Below are 27711 nucleotides of genomic sequence, written 5' to 3' on the forward strand. Positions count from 1 at the left end.
CTTCCAAAAAGAGTAATTTCTGGCATGAAAACTTCACATATTGAAAATAAAATTATGTTTTATATTAATAGAAAATGGTAGCTGTTCATCCAGCAGAAGTAGTAAATATACTCAACTGTTTCACCTTCAGTAAGGACAAGCTAGTTGCTCTTGAGCTGTTGGCTTCGTAAGTATTTCTTTTTTATTTTATTAAATAAAAGTTTGGAATTTTCTGTCTTTTAGCTCATGAATATGTCATTTAATATTAGTATGTAGGGCTGTAATAAAATAGTCTGTGAAAATGTAATGACAAATTCTGATTTCTTCAAGGGAATAGATATCCAGTGTAGTCAGTACACACATGGTTACTGCTTATAAAATAATGGAACTCATCAAGATTAATTATTTAATTTGATTTTCTGCATCTCAGCAATTTGCCTTGCCTGAGTAACTTGAAAGGTTTAGGATTTGGTAAAGACAGATTTAAGAGTGAGAGGTTCTGCTACTTACTGAAAGATAATATTTGCAGGTTACTTATATTTTCTGAACCTTTTTTTCCTTCTATTTTAAAAACAAGAATTTCACTCACTTAGTAGTGTATATGAACTTGAAATACTATAAGGAATGTGGAAGCAACCTAACCAGGGCATTTGATAAGTAAACCTAATGTATGTAAGCGCAAAGAAAAAAGGAAGGAACCTACTCCTGTATGTAATTGAAGAGTGCTGCATTTTAAAATCCCTTCTACATTTATAGATGTCCACAAAGATGCAGCATCAAAGCATAAGGCAAAATTTCACTTTTAGATCAGCTCTGATTTTTATGCATTTAACAGATAGGCTGGTTCTGTTGCTGTAGCTCTCCTAAGATGCACTCAAGAGAGTATATTTTATTTCCAAAAATCTCAAAATAGAGATTTTTAATAATTTATAAAAGTATTATTTTGTTACATTTCAGTAATCAGATAGTTAAACTTCAGTTGTTTATAATGTTTTGTAAACATATTATTTAAATTGAACTGTAAAATAGTAAATAATCACATTTTCTCCCTGTGTCATAGGGAAAGTTCACTCAGATATGTTTGTGCAGTAAATGAAAGTTGTAGACTCCAGTACATATGTCCAGGTTTCTAAATGGAAAGCTAAATTTTATTTCCTTGGTAGAAACATTGTCGATGCTCAAAACTCTCGTCCCATCGAAGATTTATTCAGGATAAATATGTCTGAGAAGAAACGGTGCAAGAGAGTACTTGAACAGGTAACTTTCTCAGGATTGCTTTGAAAATGATATGCTTATTTTTCAGAGTGGTAACTCTGATGAGTGCTGTTACATGATATGGCAAAGGTGAACTTGCTTGCAATCCATGAAGTGAAAATGGAGCTGGGATGAAGGGAATACTGGAGGGGGGAAGAGATAGCTTAGTTAGGGGGAAAAGCTTATTGGTCACTTGGCTTGTGCCTCACGGGGTGCTTATTTATGTCTTGGTCTGTTGGTAGCTTTGCTGTGGCTTCCAAGTTTTGTCTTTAACCTATGTACTTTGGAATCTGACTTTTCAGATTTGTTTTGTTATCAAGCTATGTTAATTAGATTTATAGGAGATGACTATTAAAGTGGGATTTCAGTTTGTTAGCTTAAACCTTGCAAGCATGGGAAAAATCAGTGCTTGTTCAACTCTAGAAAACTCGATTTGTCATCTTGTAAGGTTGTAATTTCCTAGGATTGTGATGACTGGAAACAGCATAATAGTTAGAAACCCGCTTGAACGAACAAGATGCAGATTAATCTCCCAGGGCCTTGAAAGGTCACTTAATCCTCAAAACTTCCTCTAGGCCCAGGGAGAGTCCTCAGTTTTGCCTCAGTCTTCCATTTTTACAGCTGACATAAGCGCTGAGCCCACACTTCTTCAGGAGCTTCATCACTGGTTTCCTGAACTAAACTTTTTAAGGTGCCATGCATATCACTGCTCTAGTTTTCTTACTTGTAATGCATTCTGTTCATGTCACTTTCCTCCCCAGAAATATTCTGGGACTGAGAGTTCTGTGGAGGAGGCTTTGTGATCAATGTAAATTAGTGCAGCTTTCCTGGAAGGTAAAATTGAAGAGCCCTTAAAATTCATGTTGGCCTAGAAGTTCTACTTTTAGGATTTTTTTCTAAGGAAATTAGTAGAAATATTCAAACTCATGCAGAAGGGCATTCACCCCAGTACTATTTATAATGCCCCATAATTGAGATGGATTTTAGGATTGAGATTGTATAACTAATAATTATATTTGTTGGGAATGAATTTATAAAACCAATATATGTTACAACTGCAACCAAATGTGTAATATCATACATACTTGTAAAATATAACTATATATATATATTTATGTATAATTAGGTATTATTATAGAGTCATTGGGATATATTTGTCTAGTACAGTGTTTTTTATTCCTTAATAAATATGTATTAAGCACTAATTCATTATGTGAGGTGTCATTTTAGAGTCTTGGATTGCAGTAATAAACATCCTAAACCAAAATTCCTACCTTTATTTTATCCCACAATTATGTAAAATTACTAACTCTTGCTTTCTCAAAGGCACGGCTCTTTGGGTGCTCATTGTCCTGAGTTCCTTGTTTGTGTTTTCTTCTCCAAATTGTACACTTCTTTAGAATGATCCATATCTCTTTCAGTTTCCCCTTTGCCTTGCCTGTACCATAAGCTTGGTGTTTGTGATTTGGACTATATTGTTTCTTGGTGGTTGGAGAAATGGAATAGGTTAAATAATAAATATATGTTTCTGCACACAATTTATAAAACCCACTGTGGTAATATAATTTTGTAAGACTTTATTAGTTGCAAGATTAGTAACAGTGTCATTTTAATAATTCCACTTAAAGCAGTTTTACTTACATTGCTTTTGGTCATGTTCATCATAGTAAATGATGGTTGATTTGTGAGCAGGTTGGCTGTGATTCTATTCTTTTATTCATGCTTTTTAGCTAGGATTCCCAAAATCCAGACTATTTAACTGTTTTTTTTTTTTTTTTAATTACAGGCTTTTAAGGGGGGCTGCAAAGCTCCTCATGCTATGATATCTTCTTGTGGAACCATCCCAGGAAATCCATATCCCAAAGGAAAACCTAGTCGCATAAATGGAATTTTCCCAGTAAGCACAATTTCTTGACTATCTATGAAAATTCACGAGACTAGTGTGAAATGTAGCATAAGCTAGTGGTGTTTAAAGAACAGGCCAGTTGATAATGCTTCTACAAAGAAAAGCAACTTTGTTATACCAGCAACTTAAGTCATCAATTCACCCACTAACTGAAAGACCGTGTGTAAACTCCATAAAATTATTTGTGCAAAGTCTACAGAACCAGCCAAACAAAGAGAGGGTAATTTTGTTTTATTCTGTCTCTTAGTGTACTTCAGAAGTACTGATTTATATTTAGCAAAGGAGCATTTATCGAGCTCTCAGTGTTCTTCATACAGCCTCACAGTTTCCTTCCTGGAAATGATATTGCATAATAAATGCTCTGAGGAGTCCTGTAAGAAAGAAGCTCGTTTTTATATCATCCAGTGTTCCTCGGACTTCCTTGTAAAGTAACTTTTTCAGAGAATGCTATCTTTCTATTGTTGTGTGACAAATAGTGCATTAAAACAATGCACCTTCATCAGCTCATGTAGTTTCTGTGGGTTAGGAATCTGGGAGAGGCCAAGCTGGGTTGTTCTGGTCCAGAGTTTCTCATGAGGTTCTGTTCACCGGAACACTTGATTAGAGTTCCAGAGCTGACTTTCCAGGTGGCTCGCATACATGTCTGGCAGGTTGGTGTTGCTTGTTGGCAGGGGGCCTCTATTCCTTGCCACAGGACTTTTTGTGGTGCTACTCAAATATCTTCATGGTGCTGGCTTGCACCAGAGCAAGTCTTACAGGAGATAGCGAGTAGAAACCACAGAAATCCAATGCCATCATTTCTGCCAAATCCTGTTAGTGATTCTGGGAGGGGATCTGTGGAGGCTGTTTCAAAGTTGGCTTCCATGCTAGTGTATACCATTTGGGATACACACTGTTAGGGACAGACACTGTAGTCATCTGAACTTATTCTGGTCTATCAGTTACAGCAGTTTGAGTGAAGTCACATTTACCCTGCATAGTATAAGTGATCACACTTAATATTTATGAAGAGCACTGTTTTTCTCATCTATTTTCATCAATGATACAGGTATTATTTTTGATTCTTTGGGCATCATGCCCACTGTGGCACTGAAGTCTATTTCTGATTTATCTATTTTGTGGAGGAAAATGTATCTATGTATCATAATGAGTTTGTTTATTTGATTTTTGTTTTTTTACCTTCCTTTTTTAATAGGGTACACCTTTGAAAAAAGATGGTGAAGAATGTACCAATGAAGGCAAAGGAATAGCTGCACGGATTCTTGGACCATCCAAACCTGTATGTTTAGAAAACAAATAATGAAACAAATCTTAACTTCAAAATGTAGTTTCATATTTATTCATAGCATAAGTTCAATTTTTATTGCCAAGTTTAAAGTATATTAGAAATTCTCAGGGCCAGTGCCGTGGCTCACTTGGTTGATCCTCTGCCTGTGGCGCCGGCATCCCATATGGCTGCTGGGTTCTAGTCCCGGTTGCTCCTCTTCCAGTCCAGCTCTCTGCGGTGGCCTGGGAGGACATGGAGGATGGCCCAAGAGGTTGGGTCCCTGCACCTACATGGGAGACCAGGAAGAAGCACCTGGCTCCTGGCTTCGGATCGGCTCAGCGCCAGCCGTAGCAGCCATTTGGGGAGTCAATCAATGGAAGGAAGACCTTTCTCTTTCTCACTGTCTGTAACTCTACCTGTCAAAAAAAAAAATTCTTGGAGAGTAGGAGGGTGAGTAGTTGAATAGTTGAGGGAAATATTGTATAACTAGTTAACCTACTAAGGGCCCTTTTGAGGGTAAGCATTTTAAAATGAAACCAAGGCAAGCATTTGGCTTAGCAGTTAAGATCTCACCTGAGACAGCCACACCTCATATAGGAATATCTGGTTTATAATGCTGACTGCACTTCTGATCTAGCTTCTTGCTGTGCAGACCCTGGGAGGCAGCAAGTGATGGCAGCAAGTGATGGCTCAAGTAGTTGTGTCCTCACCACCCAAGTGGGAGACATGGGATGGATTCCCAATTTCTGTCCTTTATGAGCATTTGCAGAGTGAACTGGTGAACTGGGTCCTCTTTGTGCCTGAATGTCTTTCCATCTGTCAAATAAATAAGAAAATAAATAAAAATGACCCTCCAAAGCTTTAAATAAATGAATAAAGGGATACCAGTCAAAAACTTTTATCCCTTTAGCCACAATGAGCTTTTCAGTTGCAAGTATAGAGTGAGGAGAGTTTGCTGTAGCGAAGGTGTGATTTGCCCAAATTCTTTTTTTTTTTTTTTTTTTTTTCGACAGGCAGAGTGAGAGAGAAAGAAAGGTCTTCCTTTTTCCGTTGGTTCACCCTGCAATGGCCACTGCGGCCGGTGCACCACGTTGATCCAAAACCAGGAGCCAGGTGCTTCTCCTGGTCTCCCATGTGGGCGCAGGGCCCAAGGACTTGGGCCATCCTCCACTGCCCTCCCGGGCCATAGCAGAGAGCTGGACTGGAAGAAAAGCAACCAGGACAGAATCTGGCGTCCCGACCAGGACTAGAACCCAGTGTGCCAGCACCGCAGGCAGAGGATTAGCCTAGTAAGCCATGGCACCGGCCCCAAATTCTTAATAGTGAAAGAAGAACGGATCTAGGAGGTTGAGAGTACTTTCAGGGGGAATGATTATATTGATTGGAATGTGAACTGGACGGAACACAGCCGTATGTGTTGAAGGATTATCACAGTGAAGTCCTTGTGGCCTACACACTGCTACTTTGCAGCCAGCCTATCCACAGGGCAGGGATTCCCGGGGCAGCTGTCTGTGGCGAAACACTCTCAGATCATAGTCCTTGCATAGGGCTAGTGCTGCAGGAGTGACCACCATCATAAGAGCTAGAAAGGTTGTGGATCCCTTCTCACCCCAAAAAGTGCGTTCCTTTCTCTCCTTTCTCACACCTTCTCTGGCTTTCTTTAGGTAAAGGTACAGCATTTGGCTTAACTTGTGATTCTTCCAGTTTCTAGAGATTAATTAATTCTCTTTCTTACCTATTTGTGGATTAAAAACACAAAAGAACTAAAACTACAGTATTGAATTCCTAATTCCAGTCTAGTTTCTACAGTGTTGTCAAAGTACTGAAAGCTAAAGCAAGCAGGTCTTTGTCTCTCAAAGGGAGAAATGAGGGTGGGAATGACAGAATGAATTCCTAAGGAGTTTAGGGGATGTGGCCATTGAGAATTCTTGAGTATCCGAGATTCCAAAACCTGGAGTATTTCTTGTCTTAGATACATAGAAGATAGGAATTTTTTAGCTTAACCTAGACTGGGTCTAGTAGAAAGGTGTGTACTATTTGAGATAAAGTCTGACCATTGATTAGAGATGATCTGGTACTGAAATTAAAAGTAAATACATCCAGAGGCTGGTGCTGTGCGTAATGGGTAAAGCTGCCATCGGTAGAGCCAACATGCCATATGGGCACCGGTTTGAGTCCCAGCTGCTCCAGCTCTCTGCTATGGCCTGGAAGAAAGTGGAAGATGGCCCAAATCCTTGAGCCCCTGCACCCATGTAGGAGACCTAGAAGGAGCTCCAGGCTCCTGGCTTCGAATCAGCCCAGTTCCCATTGTTGGCCACTTGGGAAGTAAACCAGCGGATGGAAGACCTCTTTCTCTCTCTTGTTTCTGCCTCTGTAACTCTGCCTTTCAAATAAATAAATAAATCATTAAAAATAAATAAATAAATAAATAAATCCAGACATTTTTGACAGGATCCACCTTTGGACTCTATTAGGAAACAAGCTTATTTAAAGCAACAAAATTTTCTTCATTTGAACCCTGTCTTAGTCTAGCAGTATTTGATAACACTGTGGCATTTTTAGACAAGATGTACTTTGTTTGCCAGTAGACTGCTTACATAATTTTCTTTTATCTTTTAACTCTTTTACTCTCTCTCCTTATCTAGCCTCCTTCAACATACAATCCGCATAAACCTGTTCCTTATCCAATACCTCCATGCCGGCCACATGCAACTATTGCACCAAGTAAGGAGATCTTTTATTTTTTTACTTGTTTTTCTCCTTTGTTGTGTATTTATTTGTTGAATTGAAACTAAGTCCTGGTCTCTGTGTCCAGCAGCATGTGTGAGTTGCTGCTAGGAGTTTAATTTTGCCAGTAGTCAGCTACTAGTGTCCTAGCTGATGATACTGCACCAGGCAGTTTTTTTAGTATTGATAAGTTAATGGCAGATTAGTTTTAATCATTCTTTATTAAGATGGGTTTTCACTTTGGAAAACCCTTTGAATCCCTTTCCTGGTAGTTGCTGTCCAGCGGTATCATTAATGCATTTAACTTTAGAAAGTCAAGTACGTATGCTTGACAGAAAGGACAAATAGTTCTGGCAAGTTCTGCCTGCCTTGCCCTTCAGGGAGCTTCTGCTTGGAGTGAGCGTGTAGTAGGAAGTGGGAATCTTCAGTGGTCTCATTTGCTTTCCATTTTCTCTAGACCAAACCTTCATGTAAAATGCAAGTGTAAGTTTTAAAAACAAGTTGGAAAACTGAGTTAATTCTGTTTGAGAACCTGGCCACAAAGTGATATTATGTTTTTGTATTACATTTGTATTTTAGGTGCTTTCAACAATGCAGGTCTGGTACCATTGGCCAATGTCATAGCTCCAGGAGTACCTCCTCCACCTCCATATACTCCTAATCCAGTAGGAACAGGTAAAGTCATGTTTTTGTGGATGCTCAACTTAAGTGACTTACTCATACCCAAATGTACACCAGAGGAGACTGTTCTTTGGCATGGCATGTCCTAACAGGGAACCCCCCAGGTTTTGCATGTGAATATTTGGTGACCTTGATACCATAATCTCGACAGGATTTTGTTTCCTCTTTTGTAACGCTGGGTAACTCTTTAATGGTATCTTTCAGTAATGTAGTCAACGAATATTAGAGAACCCTACCATGCTCTGTGCAGGGGATACAAAGGTGAATGAAGAGTCCTATTTGCAGGGTTTACAGCCCAGTAAAAAATACAGACAAAGGAAGACAAGACAATTTCAATACTTTCTTCTTCACTGGCTCTGAACTGTACATTTTTTCATAATGAAGTCTGTGGAATTGTGGTGTGGCATCCTGAGTTCTGAGAGATAAGATAGAAGGATAAGTGTTGTGAGAGTGCAGGAGCTCCAGAAACTCATAAGAGGGGCACCAAAACCAGTCCCATGAAAATCTGTGGGAACTATTTGCATGCAGGACTGCTAGAGGTTGTTGAACTGAGTTGAAGAAACAGGTAAGAACAGACCAGCAATGAGTTGTTTTGTGAGGAATGGCACAGTGACAAGTTTTTTTTTTTTCCTGTAACTTGGAACACCTGGGACATTTGTTAGAGCTTTTGAGTATATAGATACAAGGCGCTGTCATCTGTATTTTTTTAATGATCTCCAGGTGAATCCTATTGCAAATAGGTTTTGGAAACAATAGAATCTCCATATTAAGAACTCAAAGGGATCAGAGCTTCTGACTGTCCATTAACTGCCAGATTGAAGAGAGCCATGACACTGTCTACCTCCAGACCTTTACTGAGAGTAGGGCACACACCTGTCTGACTCGGCAAAGGGGCCATTGAGAAAGAAACTGGAATTCATTCATGAATATGTTTGGGGTTGGCAGTGGGGTAACAAAGTATACTCTACCCAAAGATAGTTAATTTCATGCAAATTGGAAGAGTAAGACCTTGTGAAGGGTATGGTCAGGGCATCCTGGGCCTGGCAGAGTCAGGGAAGGAGCTGGAATACAGCCTGCTGTAGCCCGAGTTCCAGTCCCAGTTGGCACGATTATCTCTCCATCCAGGTTGGTTGGTTGGTTTTGGATGGGGAGACAGATGGGGCTCCTACCTGCTGGTTCACCCCCTAAATGCTTGCAGTGTCAGGGACTGGACTGGAGCCAGAGCCAGGAGCTAGGCAGCCAGACCAGGTCTCCCACACAGTGGCAGGGATCCATCCAGTTTAGCTATCAGCTGTTTCCTTCCAGTGTTTCATTGGCTGGAAACTGGAATTGAAGGCCAGAACCAAGAATCAAATCCAGGCACTCTGACATGGGATACTGGCATCTTAACCGCTAGGCCAAATGCCTGTCCTCCATTCACTTTTTATTTTAAATTTTTATTTTTTCATTTATATGTATCTTGTAAATACAATATTAGGAACATATGAATTCTTCCCATTGAACCCTCCCTCCCACCCACTTCCTCTCTTCCCCCTCCCTCTCCTGTTTAGCCCCAGAAAGAAAAAGAAACAGAAAGAAAGAAAAAAAATGAAATAAAAAACTGAGAGAACTGTTCCTCAACAGTATAGACAAGGGCTGTTCAATGGTATAGATTCTCGAAGGTGATTTCGCTTTTTTTTTTCCTTCCTCTTTTCCCTTCCTTCCTCCCCCTTCTTTTAGAAATTTAATTGTCAGGGCCGGCACCCTGGTGCACTAGGTTAATCCTATGTCTGTGGCGCCTGCATCCCATATGGGCGCTGGGTTCTAGTCCCGGTTGCTCCTCTGCCAGTCCAGCTCTCTGCTGTGGCCCTGGGAAAGCAGTGAAGGATGCCCCAAGTCCTTGGGCCGCTGCACCCACATGGGAGATCAGGAGGAGGCTCCTAGCTCCTGGCTTCAGATCTTCATAGCTCCGGCTGTAGCAGCCATTTGGGGAGTGAACCAACAGAAGGAAGACCTTTCTGTCTCTCTCTCTCTCCCTCTCTCTCTCTCTCAGTGTCTGTAACTCTACCTGTCAAATAAACAAATTAAAAAAAAATAAATCTCTAAAAAAAAGAACTTAATTGTCTTTAAAAAAAGAACCTAAGATGGTACATCTCTTGTTAACTTATGAAACATTAATAGTGAAACTTGTTTTCAAGAATCGCCTCCATTTAGTGTATTAAATGGAGGATAGTACTATGTCCATTTACTTTTTAATGACTGAAAGGCTCCACTTGGGTAGCCTTGAGCCACTTACCTAAACATGGGCAGACTATAGAAGAAAATAAAAATTTCCCATGAGTGATAAACTTGTCCAAGGTATGGAGAAGTGTAATTGACTTAATGAATGCCACCATATTGATTTGGTTAGTGGGTTTATAATGTTTTAATATTTGATGAGGAAAGCTTCACTTCTTATATTTTATTATTCTTCTTAGCTCTCTTTCATTTATTTTCATGTTTTTCTTCTCTGTTTTTAGAAATGTGTTCTTCTGGGGCAGGCACTGTGACATACTGGGTACAGCTGCCACCTGCAGTGCTGACATCCTATATGGGCACCAGTTCAAGTCTGGCTGCTCCATATCCAGTCCAGCTCTCTGCTATGGCCTGGGAAAGCAGAAAATGGCCCATGTGTTTGGGCTCCTGGACCTGAATGGTAGACCTAGAAGAAGCTCTTGGCTTCGGATTGGCCCATCTCCGGCCATTGCGACCATTTGGGGAGTGACCCAGTGGATGGAAGACTTCTCTCTCTCTGCCTCTGCCTCTCTGTAACTCTGCCTTTCAAATAAATAAATAAATCTTAAAAAAAAAAAAGGCAATGTATTCTAACTGGAGATTTATAAAAAAGATTATTTATTTATTTATTTATTTGAAAGGCAGAGTTACAGAGAGAAACAGAGAGGGAGTGAGATCTTCCATCCGTTGGTTCACACCCCAAATGGCCACAACAGCTGGGGTTGGGCCATACCAAAGCCAGGATACTGGAACTCCATTCAGGTCTCTCACACTGGTGGAAGGGGCCTGAGCACTTGGGCCATCTTCCATTGGTTTCCTAGGCACGTCAACAAGGAGCTGCATTGGAAATGGAGCAGCCTGGACATGAACCAGTGCCTGTATGGGATGCTGGCATTGCAGGTGACCACTTTAACCCATTATGCTGCAACACCAGCCCCCTAACTGAATCTTAAGATCATTTTATGCAATTAAAAATAAAACTGAATTTGTATATTATGTGAGAGTTGACTTTTTTTTTTAAAGATTTATTTATTTGAAAGAGTTACACACACAGAGAGAGAGAGGTCTTCCATCTGATGGTTCACTCCCCAACTGGCTGCAACGATCAGAGCTGTGCCAATCCAAAGCCAGGAGCCAGGAGCCAGGAGCTTCCTCCGGGTCTCCCATGTGGGTGCAGGGGCTCAAGGACATGGGCCATCCTCCACTGCTTTCCCAGGCCACAGCATAGAGCTGGATCGGAAGTGGAGCAGCCGGGTCTCAAACTGGCGCCCATATGGGATGCCGGCACTTCAGGCCAGGGCGTTAACCCGCTCCGCTACAGCACTGGCCCCGAGAATTGACTTTTTGAGATAATGTTTCTTAAAGATTTTTTTAAATACTTCTTTGAAAGACAGACAGAGATATTTTGTGTGCTGGTCCACTTCCTTAATGCTCTTGCAGCAGCTAAGGGCTGCACCAGACTGAAGCCACGAGTCTGGAACTCAGTCCAGTCTCTTACTTGGGTGACAGGACTCAAGAACTTGGCCATCACCTGCAGCATCCTAGGGTGTGCACCAGATGGAACTGGAAGTGGAGCTAGGATTAGAACCAGGCCTTCTTCTATGATATGCAAGTGTCCCAAGCAGTGTCTTAACTGCTGTGCCAAATGTTTGAGAGTTTATACTTTAATGGCAGTCTCATCGTTAAATCATGTATCTGTCTATATCATGTCAAGTTAGTACTGTTTACTTCTGAGGGTTTTTTTAATCTCATTCTAGGGTTGTTGAAATTTTTTGTGTATACATTTTGTAACATGTTTGTCTCTGATTTTAGAGGTTTTTTTGGTTGTAATTATAAATGGGTGCTTAATTTCTAGATTCTTATTACTAATTACCTAAAGTCCCCTGAGTTTTCTAGATATAGAGAAATCAGCCCAAGTTATATTGCAGCAGCTTTATAGTTTACCATAAACTATTTTTTCCAAGGCTTAATTGAATAATAATAATAAATTACTCAGTATTTTCCTAACTCTTTTTGTTTTAAACTTGCAAAAAATATTTTCCTATACCTTTGTTTTCAATGTTTTTTGCTCAGAGTTTGGCTTATTTTGGTAGGTTCGTTTGGTTTGTAAATTATATATAGCTGAATTTCTGTTTTTCAAAACATTGGTATTTTTAATAAAATTACAAACAATCATAAGAATTACCCATCTGTTCTTAGTATTTCCTGTTTTTTTTGTTTTTGTTTTTTTTTTTTTTGTTTTTGTTTTTTTTTTGACAGAGTGGACAGTGAGAGAGACAGAGAGAAAGGTCTTCCTTTGCCGTTGGTTCACCCTCCAATGGCCGCCACGGCTGGCACGCTGCAGCTGGCATACCACGGTGATCCGATGGCAGGAGCCAGGTACTTATCCTGGTCTCCCATGGAATGCAGGGCCCAAGGACTTGGGCCATCCTCCACTGCACTCCCTGGCCACAGTAGAGAGCTGGCCTGGAAGAGGGGCAACCGGGACAGAATCCGGCTCCCCAACCGGGACTAGAACCCGGTGTGCCAGCGCCACAAGGTGCAGGATTAGCCTAGTGAGCCGCGGCGCCGGCCTCCATTTGTTTTTATATTCATTACAAGTACTTATACTGTGGGCTTATAGCAGTTTTCCATTTTTCTTACTTTTGCTTTAATGGATTGGTCAAATGCCATTTTATTTTATTTATTTATTTATTTTTTGACAGGCAGAGTGGACAGTGAGAGAGAGAGACAGAGAGAAAGGTCTTCCTTTTGCCGTTGGTTCACCTTCCAATGGCCGCCACAGCCGGCGTGCTGCGGCCAGCGCACCGCACTGATCCGACGGCAGGAGCCAGGAGCCAGGTGCTTTTCCTGGTCTCCCATGTGGTGCAGGGCCCAAGCACCTGGGCCATCCTCCACTGCACTCCCTGGCCACAGCAGAGGGCTGGCCTGGAAGAGGGGCAACCGGGAAAGAATCCGGCACCCCGACCGGGACTAGAACCCGGTGTGCCGGCGCCGCTAGGTGGAGGATTAGCCTAGTGAGCCGCGGCGCCGGCCGCCATTTTATTTTTTAAAAAATGATTTTCTCCTTAACCAAATTGAGACTTAGAAATTTTATAATTAATATTGCTAGTGATTTCCTGCAAATTCTTAATGATTATTGTTGAATTAAAAACCAATTATTGTTGAATAAAGAACTGTACTATACAGTTTTACTTTGAAACTTTCTTACTTTCATCAATCTAGGTGTTTTGTTAAAATATTTTACATTTTTGCTTCTGATGTTTAGTTATCCTTTAAAATTAACTCTGGTTTATTACATTTTCTTATGTTCTTTGATTGTCTAGTCTGAATATGTTCATTCTAATTTTCTTTGCTAGAAAATATCTTTAAATAAATATCTTAAGAAAGGACCCATGTGTAGAATTGAGGCTTAGGAAACTCAATTTCAGCTAATTTTCCTTTCTTTATTGGAAACTTGATTCCTTCCTGTAAGCTTATGAAGAAAATATTTAGCTTTGGATTTCAGAAATTTCACCAGGATGTCTAGATGTGTATCTTGTCATTAATTTCTCCTGGGTCCCTGTAAACTCTTTGGATCTGAAAATTCAAGTCTTGAAAGCTTAGGAAAAACATTGTAGCTTTTATTCCTTTAACTGTTGCTTTTTTGTTTTCATCCATCCCTTTCTGACACTGGTATTTCAGGTTGGTTAGATTTCCTATTGTAGCCTCCTTTTGTTTTTGACCCTTCTTTCCCTACCATCTTTCCTTCCTCCTTTCTTAGTTAAATGTGTGTGTGTGTGTATTTTTGGCATTTTATGTGGGATTTGTCTTTTTCTTGTTTTCAGTTTAGGAGTTTAGTACTTAGTAGTGTTATTTTTAATCTTTCCCACTCTTTGCAATATTAATTTGGTATTAGATTTTTATATGTAAAATCTTTGCCATCTTTGTTCTTTCTCCACAGTAATGTGTCTGTGTTCTTAATTTGCATTACAGGTTTTAAAAGTTCTTGTTCTCTTTAATTGAATTTTTATTGTTCTGATGGTTATTTGTTGTCACCTGGTCAAGCAAGCAAATTCCTTCAGCAAGCTGCAGCCTTCCTTTCATCCCCGTGTCAGGCTTTATGGTTCCCTCTGCCGCTTCTTGTCCTGTGACAGTGCTGTTTCCCCTTTGTGTCCTTGGCTGGTGGGCCGGCAGGACAGTCGCTTTCCCTGTGGGAGTGGAGAGTGGGTGCTTCCCATTGCCAGTGTCATAGGCTTCACATCAGCCATTCCTAAAGCGGTTCTCCACGACAGCTCCGAGCAGAGACTCCCCCAGAACTGAGCGCAGCAAGTGCGCCATGCGGTTCTGCTGTGCTGGTTTGGGTGATCCACCAGCCACTCAGATGGCAGCGGATTCTGTACTTTTTCCCCAAGCAGCCACCTCCCACTTCGCAGTCTTCCCAGTCCTGTGGCAGTAGTACCCAGGGTGGCTGGCAGTTGGCTCAGCCAGGTGTGTTTCCTCGCTGCAGTCCAGCCACGGGCTGCCCTTTCTCTTAGAAGGCACACTGAGGCCAGCATCCCTCCAGAAAGTGTTCCAAGGATGTTTGTAAAATAACAGTGTTTATTTAAAACCTGACAGGATAAGAAGATGTATAGGGTTGGAGGGAAAGAGAAATTCTTTGTAATCCTCTCCATTTTCATATAGTTAGGGTTTTTATTTATTTCTTTTCTTTTCCATATGCACCATATTTCCTCATGTAATATGCATGTACTCATTTATATTTTGCATTTTTCTTTGCTTGAACCCAGTCTCTTACTGTTACGATAGTAATTTGATTAAAACATGAAATCAGTGTTGTTGTTGTTTTTTTTTTTTTTTATAGAAAATGAAGACCTTTCTAATCAGTCAAAACCTACACAGAATCAAAGTAAGTACTAATTTGATGTGGAGATATCTGAAGTCTTGTGGTTGTGTATTCTGTTATTTATTGAGTTTAATTTGTTTGTATGTTTGGAGTCTTTATGTTTTAGAAGTGCCGGCGCCGTGGCTCACTAGGCTAATCCTCCACCTTGCAGCGCCGGCACACCGGGTTCTAGTCCCGGTCGGGGCGCCAGATTCTATCCCGGTTGCCCCTCTTCCAGGCCAGCTCTCTGCTGTGGCCAGGGAGTGCAGTGGAGGATGGCCCAAGTCCTTGGGCCCTGCACCCCATGGGAGACCAGGAGAAGTACCTGGCTCCTGCCATCAGATCGGCGCGGTGCGCCAGCCGCAGCGCGCCGGCTGTGGCGGCCATTGGAGGGTGAACCAGCCGCAAAAGGAAGACCTTTCTCTCTGTCTCTCTCTCTCTCACTATCCACTCTGCCTGTCAAAAAAAAAAAAAAAAAAAAAAAAAAGTTCCTGGTTAATGTGTGTAATTAATTAATAAGTGCTAGAGTGATACATTTTATTCACACAACATGAAACCACAATATTAACTAAGTTAAAATTATCTTAGTACTTTATATGCTACTTGTAAAACTTGTGATGGAATCTAAGTGCTGTGTGGCTTTATATCCATGTTCACTTTACACTCTGATTTAGAAGCCTCATTTCTTTTTCAGTAAAATACACAGGCTGATAAAAGCCTTTTTGACAAATGCTATGTCCATTTCTGTGCTTAGATGTAATTATTTCAATAAGTATTATTAGGTATAACTTAAAATAGAAACGAGTAAAGGACACCAAAGCAGAAAATGAAAGTGAAGGTGAAATGTGGCCTGCAGATGGCAGCAGCACCAGGTGTCATAGTCTTCCCTTCCTTGGGCTTAGGTGGGTGAGGAAGGAGATGCTGTCTGATGTGAGACAAACTGGCATTAGCTGTTGCGCAGCAGAGGTACACATGAATGTAACTGTTATGGAGCGTGATCGGGAGTTTCAGTGGATGAATCCCACTCCCCAGAAATGGTGCCCTGTGGGACTTTGGGGCTGGTGGTTTCCAAAGGAAGTGGCCTTGTGGGGTAGAGAGAACTGCAAGTGAGTTGTCAGGCTATCCTGTTATTCTGCCTCTGATACCACCTGGCTTTGTGACCATAAGCAGATAATCTTAACTTTCCTTCTATAGAAAGAAATTAAAGAAACCTCAGCTTCATCAATAAATCTGATTTTTGAAGGCAGTAACCAGGTTACTTGGCATAAGCACCATTGGTAGAAACAGCATACTGTATTTTCCTATGCTGTTATTTTAACATGGTGAACATCGCCCCCCCCCCCCCTTTTGAAGCATTATTAAGAAATACTGTGAAAGACACACTAAGAAAGTGGTTAAGAACATACCTGACAGACTTGGGGTCCAGTCATGGCCCCACCTCTTTTTTTTTTTTTTTTGACAGGCAGAGTTAGACAGAAACAGAAAGAAAGATATTCCTTTTCCGTTGGTTCACCCCCCAAATGGCTGCCATGGCCGGCGCGTTGCCCCAGTCCGAAGCCAGGAGCCAGGTGCTTCCTCCTGGTCTCCCATGCGGGTGCAGGGCCCAAGCACTTGGGCCATCTTCCACTGCCTTCCTGGGCCACAGCAGAGAGCTGGACTGGAAGAAGAGCAACTGGGATAAAATCCAGCACCCCAACTGGGACTAGAACCTGGGGTGCTGGCGCCGCAGGCGGAGGATTAGCCTAGTGAGCCACGATGCCAGCCACCCCACCTCTTAATAGCTGCTTCATGGTTTTTTTTTGTATTTTGTTTTTTTTTTTTGACAGGCAGAGTGGATAGTGAGAGAGAGAGACAGAGAGAAAGGTCTTCCTTTGCCGTTGGTTTACCCTCCAATGGCCGCCATGGCTGGCGCGCTGCGGCCAGCGCACCGCGCTGATCCGAAGGCAGGAGCCATGTGCTTCTCCCGGTCTCCCATGGGATGCAGGGCCCAAGCACTTGGGCCATCCTCCACTGCCTTCCTGGGCCACAGCAGAGAGCTGGCCTGGAAGAGGGGCAACCGGGAAAGAATCCGGTGCCCCGATGCTTCATGTTTTAGACATCTTGGCAACACAAGCCTCAGTTTACCCATCCTGAAAATGGAGGTCTCATGGGCCAATGTGAGAAAAAATGAAATGGGGATGTGGACTGTTTACGTTATATGGTTAATAACAAAATTAGATGACAGCAAAGGGATGCTTATCATGGTACATGGTTGAGTTTTTTAGTTTGTTTTTATTCTGTTCCATTTTTAACTGCAGGCACTATGAGAGATAAGGGCGTAGCTTTTGCTTTACTATAGGAAAGATTGTCAACAAAGGTTGCTATTGAAAGAACACTCTAGGATACCTTGGTTTTACCTTGCTATTTGTCACTAAACTCTCTTGAAATTGTAGTTAATAGGATAGTGAATTCTCAACTCCCTAACCACTGTGGACTCAACATATTTTTGGCATATTATTTACAGCACAAAATTAGGTATATATTCCTTATGCCTCTAATTTTTACAAAACAAATTTTAAAAAGTATACATTCATTGTCATAGGTAGTCTAAATTTAAAACAATAGCTGTCTTGTTTTCTTTAAATTACTGCTTACAACATGAATGTGGTATAGACTTAATTTTTTTACTTTTGAATTTGCAGTTTATGTATTTATAAATTATTCTTTGTCAACTTTCCTGCCATATTTTTTTCTTAAAACAATAGCAAAATATGTTTAACCCAATATGGCATTCTTTTGCCTTCACTTTACACAAATTAATTATTTGTATGTTTTTTTTATCTCTAGTTTTTCCCTGGTTCCCCCCACACTTAATAGTGCATTATGTCATTGACTGCAGTATGTCAAGAATTCTAATTATGCATGGATTTTAAAATGTCTGTTTTAGTCCATGAAATTGTCTTTCAGTTGATTTTCATTACATAGGGAACATTCTCTGATTACAACTGAAGCAGTTTGGTCCAAGTACAGTGTAGGATGATAGTTACGGTTATAACTTTAGCTACCCATGTCTTGCTTTCCATTTGCACCGGCAAGATCATTTTGGGTAGATGAGTCATTGAATTCATTCATAGAGGAAACCAAATCCTCCCAAACGGCTTGCAGTAATAATTTGTAAAGCTTATCAGAATAAAAATACTATAGCAAACTCAAAATAATGTTGAGAATGAGTCCCTGATGAGGTTTGGGAAGTGTCGTTTGAGTCAATCATGATGAAGCCAGTACAGCCAGCACTTTATTAAGTACACAGGTGCTGTGATCTGTGCTCAATATACTAAGATTCCAAACCTGAATTCCATGTATAAGAGAAGCCACGTAGGTTAATGTGGTATAGAGTGGTCAGTAAGATCAAATGCATAGGGAAAAACTGCACAAATTAATAATTTGGAGTATTAAGTTCAGCCCACCAAGTGGCAACGGGCAGTCTTGGTGAGATGGGTGTGAATCCTAGAAGGCCTTGTAAGCTCCTGGAAGGAGAGTCATGTCCTGAAAGCTCTTCAGGAGCCCTGACTTGTGACTCTTCCTTAAGTACATGGTTTGAGGGGATTCGGGGGAGAGCAGCACATCGGCACTATTCACAGCTAAAATAATTTCTTGGAATTTTAAGAAAGTGGGAAAACATGAAAGTGTTTTTATGAGCTTCTCAAGGCTTTGTTTCTCAAGGGCTGTTGTGAGCAGCACCTAGATCTGATGGAACAAAGTTTAGGGAATGGAATTCAGCAATTTAGATATTGTTAGCTGCCCTTTTTTAAAAAAAAATATGTATTTATTTTATTTGGAAGTCATAATAACAGAGAGAAAGAGGAGAGACAGAGAGATGGCCCCAAAGCCAGGCTGGGCCAGGCCAGCAGGGGCCTAAGCACTTGGGCCATCTGCCACTGCCTTTCCAGGCACCTTAGCAGATTGCTGGATTGGAAGCAGAGCAGCCAGGACTCAGGCTGGCGCCATATGGGATGCTGGCGCTGCAGATGGTGGCTTAATCCTCTGTGCGCAGAGCTGGCCCCAGGAGCCTATTTTTTTTAATATCTCTCATTAATTTTCTTTGACACTTGTAAAACAGTACAAAAATTCTTATGTATTTATTTTAAGTTAAAATTGGACATGTCAACATACATTTTTCTTTTTTTCTCTCCTTCCTGTAGCATTTTCTACCCCAGCAAGTCAACTCTTTTCTCCTCATGGTTCTAATCCTTCAACACCTGCTGCGACGCCTGTCCCTACTGCATCTCCAGTCAAGGCAGTCAATCATCCGTCAGCATCAGCAGCAGCCAGCATTTCTGGGATGAACATGCAAAACACTGTCCTTCCTGTGTTCCCAGGACAGGTCTCCTCAGCCGTTCCTACGCCTCAGCCATCGACACCAAACCCTACAGTGATCAGAACCCTTTCGCTGCCTACTGCACCTGCTACTTCCAACCACAGTACAACATCTGCTCCTATTCCTTCTGTTTTTTCTGGCCTAGTGCCACTGCCAGGTCCTTCTGCCGCTCCTACTCCAGCCCCTCAAGCCACGTCTACACCTCGGGCCACTCTTGCTTCCAGTGAAACTTTCGCTTCTACTTCTGCTTCTTTCACTAGCCTCTCCTTTTCTGCCAACTCCACTGCTGCTTCTATCAACAACCCCAATTCTGCTTCACTGTCGTCAGTGTTTGCAGGTCTCCCTTTGCCCTTAGCACCAACATCCCAAGGTGTATCCAACCCAACTCCCGTAATTGCCGGCGGTGCTGCTCCCAGTGTTGCTGGTCCACTTGCTGTAAACAGCCCTCTTCTGTCTGCTTTAAAAGGCTTTTTGACATCAAATGACTCCAACTTAATGAACTCCTCTGCTTTATCCTCTGCTGTTACAAGTGGGCTGGCTTCATTATCTTCTCTCACTAACCCCAACTCTGATGCTGCTGCTTCAGCCCCTAGCAAATGCTTCACCCCCTCGGCCGTTCCTGCTCCCCAGAGGTCTTCCACTCCAGGGATGGCCATGTTTCCGGGCCTGCCATCCCCTGTGGCTAACGCCACTTCTGCTGCCCCTACTTTGCCTGCCCAGTCTCCCTTGGCTACTCCCACGTCCTCCTCAGCGTCTGTGCCAGTGAGCTGTGGCTCCTCCACTGCCCTTTTGCATGGCCCTCACCCAGGTACCTCAGAACTGCACCTTCCATCCACCCCTGCTGTAACGACAATTCCAGTGATGATCAAAACTGAGCCCACGAGTCCTACTCCCTCCGCCTTCAAAGGCCCGTCTCATTCCGTGAATCCCGCTCATGGCACGTTAGGTTTGTCAGGGACCTTGGGCCGTGCATATCCCTCAACATCAGTGCCCATCAGTCTGTCTACTTGCCTTAACCCCGCATTATCAGGGCTCTCCAGTTTGAGTACTCCCTTAAATGGTTCAAATCCTCTTTCTTCCATTTCCCTTCCACCACATGGTTCCTCTGCTCCTATCCCTCCAGTATTTACTGCTCTGCCTCCTTTTACTTCTCTAACCAACAGTTTTCCCTTAACTGGCAACCCATCCCTTAATCCCCCAGTGTCTCTCCCGGGGTCATTAATAGCCACCTCATCTGCCCCTGCCACCTCCACCTCCGTCCCTCATCCCAGCTCGACAGCAGCCGCTCTCTCAGGGCTTTCTGCCTCAGCACCAGTCTCGGCAGCACCTTTCCCCCTCAACCTGTCTACTGCTGTCCCCTCGCTTTTCTCAGTCACCCAAGGACCTCTGCCATCCTCAAACCCCTCCTATCCCGGCTTTTCTGTCTCTAATGCCTCAAGTGTTACCCCTGCCCTTTCCTCATTCCCGGGGCTGCAGGCGCCCTCCACAGTTGCAGCTGTCACCCCACTGCCTGTTGCTGCCACCGCCCCATCTCCAGCCCCCGTCCTCCCAGGATTTGCTTCAGCGTTCAGCTCCAATTTCAACTCTGCTCTCGTTGCACAAGCCGGGTACGTGAATAGTGTGCAAACAGGATGAAATCATTGTTCATGTAACTTGTAGTCCATAGTGTTATTTTAAGCTACTCAAACGAAAGTTAAATCTAATTATTCAGTGGTGTTAAGTTAGCATTTTCTGCCTTTTAGCTCTTGAAGCACATTAAAATATGTAACATGAATGCCTGCTAACATAATACTTGAATTTGGTCATTTAATTTGCTTATAAAATGGTAGAAAGACTTAACAGTGATGCGTCTCTCTTTAAATAGTTATTTTTTAAAATTAAGATTCATTTATTTATTTGAAAGGCAGAATTAGAAAGATGGGGATTTAGAGAGATAGATCTTCCATCCATTGGTTCATTCCCCAAATGGCCACAAAGCCAGGAGCCTAGAACTCCATCTGGGACTTGGATGTGGATGGCAGAGGTCCAAGTACCTGGGCCATCCACTGTCTTCTCAGTAGCATTAGGAGCAACCAGACTCCACCAGGCACTCATATGGGATGTTGGCTTTGCAGGCAGAAGCTTAACCCACTCTGCTACAACACCAGCCCTAGTCATGTGTCTCTTAACAACAGGGACATGTTCTGAGAGATGTGTCATTAGATGATGTGTTGTGCGCACATAATAGAGTGCACTGACTGACACAAACTAAGGAGATAGAATTGGTGGGACCACTATGGTGCCTGCAGCCTGCTGCTGACTGAAACTTTCCTGTGTTGTGCATGACTGTATGTGCAAAATATAGACTTAATGAATTCAGAATCACACACCTTACAGTAAAAATTAAGTTTTACACCAGTGAATGACTGACTTTTATGATTCCATCCAATGGCGGAATAAATTTTAAGTCTTCTTATTTTGTTTTTAACATCTGTAGATGGTATTTGACCAATACAGCAGCAGTAGCTTTTAAGTCTGATGCATATTTTGACCTGTTTTTCTGTCAATCATTTCAGCTTATCATCTGGACTTCAAGCTGCAGGCAGTTCTGTTTTTCCAGGCCTTTTGTCCCTCCCAGGTATCCCTGGGTTTTCCCAGAATCCTTCACAATCATCTTTGCAAGAATTACAGCACAATGCAGCAGCACAGTCAGCATTGTTACAGCAGGTAAGATAATTGAATTGCCTTTAATTATCTTCAAGCACATAATGGTCTCAGTAGTTAATCTGATAGCAATTATTAGAAGTTGTCATTTGGTCTTTTTAAGTCTGTGCTCATAAAACTTTTTAAGATTGTATTGAGTTGCTTATATATGTTGCTAATTCATTCAGAAATAGTTTCTGGTTGAATAATCTGTATTTATTAGTAGTAGTAGTAGTAGTACTTTTATTATTTTGAAAGGCAGAGTGACAGACAATGAGAAAGAGAGATAGTCTGTTCACTGGTTCACTCGCTAACTGCCCACAATAGCCAGGACTTGGCCAAACTAAAGCCAGGAGCTGGGAACTCCATTGTTGAGATACGTTGTTGAGATACGGCAACACTGGCCATAATTATCAAAGTGTTTAGAGAATTGATGATTACTTCTCCCCAAATTTGCATGAATGGTTTTTTTTGCCGACAGATTTTTTGAATCTCATCGTGGAAAAATTAACTCAATAAAATGGAACAACAATTAAATTTTAACTTGTCTTCCAAAGTTATATACCATTAAAGCAAGTTATCTCTGGAAAACCAACTGAGTTTTCTTTGCAAGAATATTAAATCTTTTAGTGGCATTTCTATGCATTTCCTCTACTGAGGCTTAAAAGTCTTAGGAGAGTGAGTAGACTTCATCTGGCCCCAAATGTTTTCTTTCTTTCCTGTTCTGATTACTTAGTGTGTGGGGAAGGCAGAACCACATCCAGTCTGGATTGAATGTGCACTCTGCTGAACTGTGCTGTTCTTCCTTCAGGTGCATTCCGCTGCGGCTCTGGAAAGCTATCCGGCTCAGCCTGAGGGCTTCCCCAATTACCCTTCCACACCAGGAACACCGTTTTCTTTACAAACAGGCCTGTCCCAAAGTGGGTGGCAGTGAACAAGTTTTGATTTTTCTTCTCCTTCGATTCATCATCAGAATTGCCTAAGAACTATAGTGAAGAATCTGATAAATGTGAATTTGGCCAAAAGTCAGAAAATGAAAATGAGGCTAATCCTGGGGAAATTATGACAAGAGTTTTTAAATCCCACTTGTGCTTTTAAAAGGGTTTTAAGTAAAAACATCCCCATGTGTAAATATGCTGACAATGACTAAATTGTATGGAGAATAGTATTTCAGAAGTATTTGGGGACTTTTCACCTCCCATCCTACAAAATTATGAATTGTGTATGTGATCTACATAGAAAGAATATTAATGAGGAGATTGAACTCTTTATAGCCGAATACAGCCTTAAATCTGCTTGTATAGCATCCACTGACAGAAGTAATAGTTGTGCCTCAAGCTTTTGGGTTGCACATGGCCCTTGAGGAGTTTCCACCCTCGGTATGCATGAGTGACTCCCGTTAGCATCAGCGAGAACCCAGTACTCCATTATGTATCCACAAAAAGGAACTTGAGACCCACCGTTATATTTAATTTCTAGTGTTAAGGATCATATATACTGATGAATTTAACTCAATATATTTCAGGTAAGTGAAAATGGTGCTTAATGTAGTCTTTAGAATGACTTTCAGGTGTTTTTGACTAAAAATATATACCCAGAACTACTTTCTTACAGAAGGCTTATAATTTGCCTTCAAAACATTTTTCCTAATCTCAGCAGTATCCAAATGAGTGAGGAACACTTGACTGACTCCTGGGCCGCCTCTATTGCTCATTGTACTCTGGAAGCTCTTGGTGAATGTTTACAATCACAGGATGTAGTATTTCTATTTGTACTTAAAGTCAAATGCTTATCTGAAATAATTATGTGACAACAAATAGAGAAGACTTGCTCTGTTAGTAAATATGCAGTGTGTAGTCTATTTAAGGATCTGTGGTAGTATAACATGATTGAATGTCATTAACTTAAGAGTAATAACTGCCACATTGGGGAGGGGGGAGAAGAAGGGAGAATAAATTCCAATTCAGTGATTAAAAGTGTAAACTATAGAATCTACTGTAGTACATTTCAGCATCTAGAAGTTCTACTTTTGTAAAGATGGTGTCTAGAAGATGTTGCAAATGTATTTTCCTTCAACATGGGGAACAATCTTTTTAAGTATATTAATAAATATTCCTGTATGGTTAGTTTTTAACAATTTTTAAAAATAAACTTTATGGATAAGACAAATCTTTTATAAGTGTTTGATGAAATGCTTGGATGGATTTTTTTTAACTTTTTGTATGTACTAGAGTTAATATATTGAATATTTTTGTCAAAATTTACAAAGCTCAATTTAAACCTGTTGCCCAGTCCTTTAATATGTTATGCAGAAGTCATGTTCAGCACTTGAAATACACTGATTGCCTTTAATTATCTTCAAGCACATAATGGTCTCAGTAGTTAATCTGATAGCAATTATTAGAAGTTGTCATTTGTTCTTTTTAAATCTGTGCTCATAAAACTTTTTAAGATTGTATTGAGTTGCTTATATATGTTGCTAATTCATTCAGAAATAGTTTCTGGTTGAATAATCTGTATTTATTATTATTAGTAGTAGTACTTTTATTTTGAAAGGCGGAGTGACAGACAATGAGAAAGAGAGATAGTCTGTTCACTGGTTCACTCGCTAACTGCCCACAATAGCCAGGACTTGGCCAAACTAAAGCCAGGAGCTAGGAACTCCATCCAGGTCACCCACATGAGTGACAGGGAACCCAGGTACTAGGACCATCATTGACTGCCTCCCAAACTCATTAGCAGGTGGCTTGATCAAAAGTATACAGTAACTGGAACTCAAGCAAGACGCTCCCAATATAGGATGCAGAAATCCTAGGCTGTTTAACCCCTTGGCCCACAATGCATGTCCCGAAGAATAATCTTTATGCAATGTGATGCTACTGCAGTTGAGTTTTGCTATCCTTTGAACCCCTTGAGCAGAGAAGCTGTTCATCATTGAGGTGTATTCCAGACATCTTGCATGCATTGGGCACTCAAGATTTATATAGAAGAGAAGGAACTTACACTAATAACTGGGACTGGTTTATGCCTCTGTTTCACAACCCTATGAAATAAGTCCTAGTAACCTAATCCTCTAGTTAAAGAATTTAAGATCTAAAGTACACAATGACTAATAGTAAATTTGAATCAAACATTTTCTGCGTATCAGTCATTTTGTGTTACCAAATGCTAGAAAAATATATTGGTGAAGTCAGAGGTGACAGGAAGAAGGGAATATCTTACTATCTGATGGAGTCCAGAAAGATTTCTTAGTAATGATGAAATCCTAATAAATGAGTGAGAATTAAGATTTTTAAAAAAGCACAAAGTATGACAGAATAGCTTAGTGCTATACTCATGGAGTATCATGTGGACTTTAAATGAAGTTGGGCAAGAGAGAGACTTGATCAAGAAAAGCCTTGTAACCTGAGCTAACGAGCTGGCAGTTTGTTCTATGATCAACAGTTAGAAAATACCAGAAAATCACTGAGCCTGCATCATGAGGTTGGATTAGAAGTAAACTGGATGATTGTAGCAGAAATCCAAAAATGAAGACTGAGGATTGACATTATGGAAAGGAGATAGAAATATTTCTGTTTACTCCCTTTAATGAAGGCCTATGGTCTGTGGAGTTTATAAAATCTGTTAATTTATATAACTTATTGGCCTTAATTTTAAGCCTCACAATTTGATTGACCAGGTGGCTTCAATCTGTATTTATAAAATATAATAATCTGTATTAGAGTTTTAGAAAAGACTTTACTACAAATGAAACTTAATGAGTCTTTTTTGCTTTTAAAGGTGATACAATGTATTGGTAAATCATGCCTAATTTGGTCAGTTAAAAGATTAAACAACATTAGCAAGTGATCAAAAATTAAAAGAGTGCTCAAAACTAAAGTGTCCCTGAGGTCCTGTTGTATTCAGATGGAGCATTATTATACCATTTTTTTAATTTAAATATCTGATAAAATATCATGGTATGAGCCAAATGTCAGGTGGTGTTCTAACTCTTATTTGGTAGAGAGGGAAACTAATAAGAAGGTAAGAATGAAGCAGTACATGATAAGATACTAGCTACCTTCCATGTTTTCATAATCACAGCTCTTTTGAATTGAAGCAATAGGCTCAGAAGACTTTTCAGACTGGTTTTACTGAACTTGGAGGAATGAATCATTCAAGAGTATACCAACTTCCAAGAAAAAAGAACAGACACTGCTCAATTCATTCTAAATAAGGTCAGCAGAACCATGATCCCAAAACCATGATCCCAAAACTTAGACAAAATATGAGAAATAAAAAAATACAAGTCAACCTTATTCAAGAGAAGAGTGAAAATCATAAATCAGCACAAATAGAGCATTCTTTTAAAAAAAAAAAAAAAAGTGGCCAGCGCCGCGGCTCACTAGGCTAATCCTCCACCTAGCGGCGCCGGCACACCGGGTTCTAGTCCCGGTTGGGGCGCCAGATTCTGTCCCGGTTGCCCCTCTTCCAGGCCAGCTCTCTGCTGTGGCCAGGGAGTGCAGTGGAGGATGGCCCAGGTGCTTGGGCCCTGCACCACATGGGAGACCAGGAAAAGCACCTGGCTCCTGGCTCCTGCCATTGGATCAGCGCGGCGCGCCGGCCACGGCGGCCATTGGAGGGTGAACCAACGGCAAAAAGGAAGACCTTTCTCTCTGTCTCTCTCTCTCACTGTCCACTCTGCCTGTCAAAAAAAAATAAAAATAAAAAATAAATAAATAAAATAAAAAAAAAGTGATATAGCATAATCAAGTTGAGTATCCTATCAGGAGCATAAAGGTAAAATAACATTAGGAAACCAGAAAGTAGCAAGCTGTTTTCTCAGCCTGTACATAATAAGCATTTGATGATATTCAACCACAATAATGATGGGGGAAAAAAAACAATTTAGCAAATTAGGAAAAGAAGGAAAGTTGATTAGGTAAAGGAATTCTAAAAAAGAGCTTGTCACATTCTTAATTATGAAATATTAAAAATACCCCTTTAAAATCAGTTGATCAAGGAAAGGGTAATTCCACATTGTACTAGATAGACATGCCAGCTGGTGTAGTAAGGCACAGGAAATGTTAAACAATAGAAGGATTGGAATGGATGCTCTAAGACTGGCAGTACTCAGGTTTAATAAATCTTAATAAGTTTTAGGTTCACAGAGTGCATTCAAAGGCCAGTTGCACTTTGAGACATGAGCAAGAACAGAAAAAACTTGATGGTGGTGATGGTGGGTATTTTTTTAAGAGTTTATTTTGTTTTACTTGAAAGAGTTACAGAGAGGGGGAGAGAGAGGTCTTCCATCCACTGGTTTACTCCCCAGATGACTGCAACAGCTGGAGCTGTGCTGATCCAAAGCCAGGAGTCAGGAGCTTCTTCCAGGTCTCCCACAGGGGTGTAGGGGTCCAAGGACTTGAGCCATCTTCTACTGCTTTCTCAGGTCATAGCAGTGAGCTGGGTCGGAAGTGGAGCAGCTGGGACTTGAACTGGCACCCATATGGGATGCCAGCACTGCAGGTAGCGGCTTCACCAGCTACACCACAGTGCCGGCCTCTGTTGTTTCTAATAATAATTTATAACCTATATTATTTATAAGAAGTAAATAATATAGAGAAATGTTTGAAACCTTATGACAATTTTTAAAGAAAACTAGCTTAAATTGTGCATGCACAGTGATCATGGCTGCAAATAAAATACCCTCAAGATATCAAATCTCTGGAAATAACCAGAGTTCAATGCAATTCCAGTTGAAA

At 41.0% G+C, this 27711-nt stretch overlaps 1 protein-coding gene across 1 annotated transcript in view; it reads left to right on the top strand.

The window, feature by feature from the left end:
- Positions 1 to 24139, top strand: part of PROSER1 (proline and serine rich 1) — a 32715-nt gene extending 8576 nt beyond the window's left edge. Inside the window, exons 4-13 of the mRNA XM_002721091.5 lie at positions 72 to 166; positions 1143 to 1236; positions 3020 to 3130; positions 4335 to 4418; positions 7052 to 7130; positions 7713 to 7808; positions 14911 to 14955; positions 19113 to 20895; positions 21844 to 21994; positions 22782 to 24139. Of these exons, the coding sequence (XP_002721137.2) occupies positions 72 to 166; positions 1143 to 1236; positions 3020 to 3130; positions 4335 to 4418; positions 7052 to 7130; positions 7713 to 7808; positions 14911 to 14955; positions 19113 to 20895; positions 21844 to 21994; positions 22782 to 22904 (2661 nt within the window). The 3' untranslated portion in view covers positions 22905 to 24139. The remainder of the gene's footprint in view (positions 1 to 71; positions 167 to 1142; positions 1237 to 3019; positions 3131 to 4334; positions 4419 to 7051; positions 7131 to 7712; positions 7809 to 14910; positions 14956 to 19112; positions 20896 to 21843; positions 21995 to 22781) is intronic.
- Positions 24140 to 27711: the final 3572 nt, after the last annotated feature.

The sequence above is a fragment of the Oryctolagus cuniculus genome, chromosome 9 (genome assembly GCF_964237555.1).
Source record: "Oryctolagus cuniculus chromosome 9, mOryCun1.1, whole genome shotgun sequence".
Classification (NCBI taxonomy): domain Eukaryota; kingdom Metazoa; phylum Chordata; class Mammalia; order Lagomorpha; family Leporidae; genus Oryctolagus; species Oryctolagus cuniculus.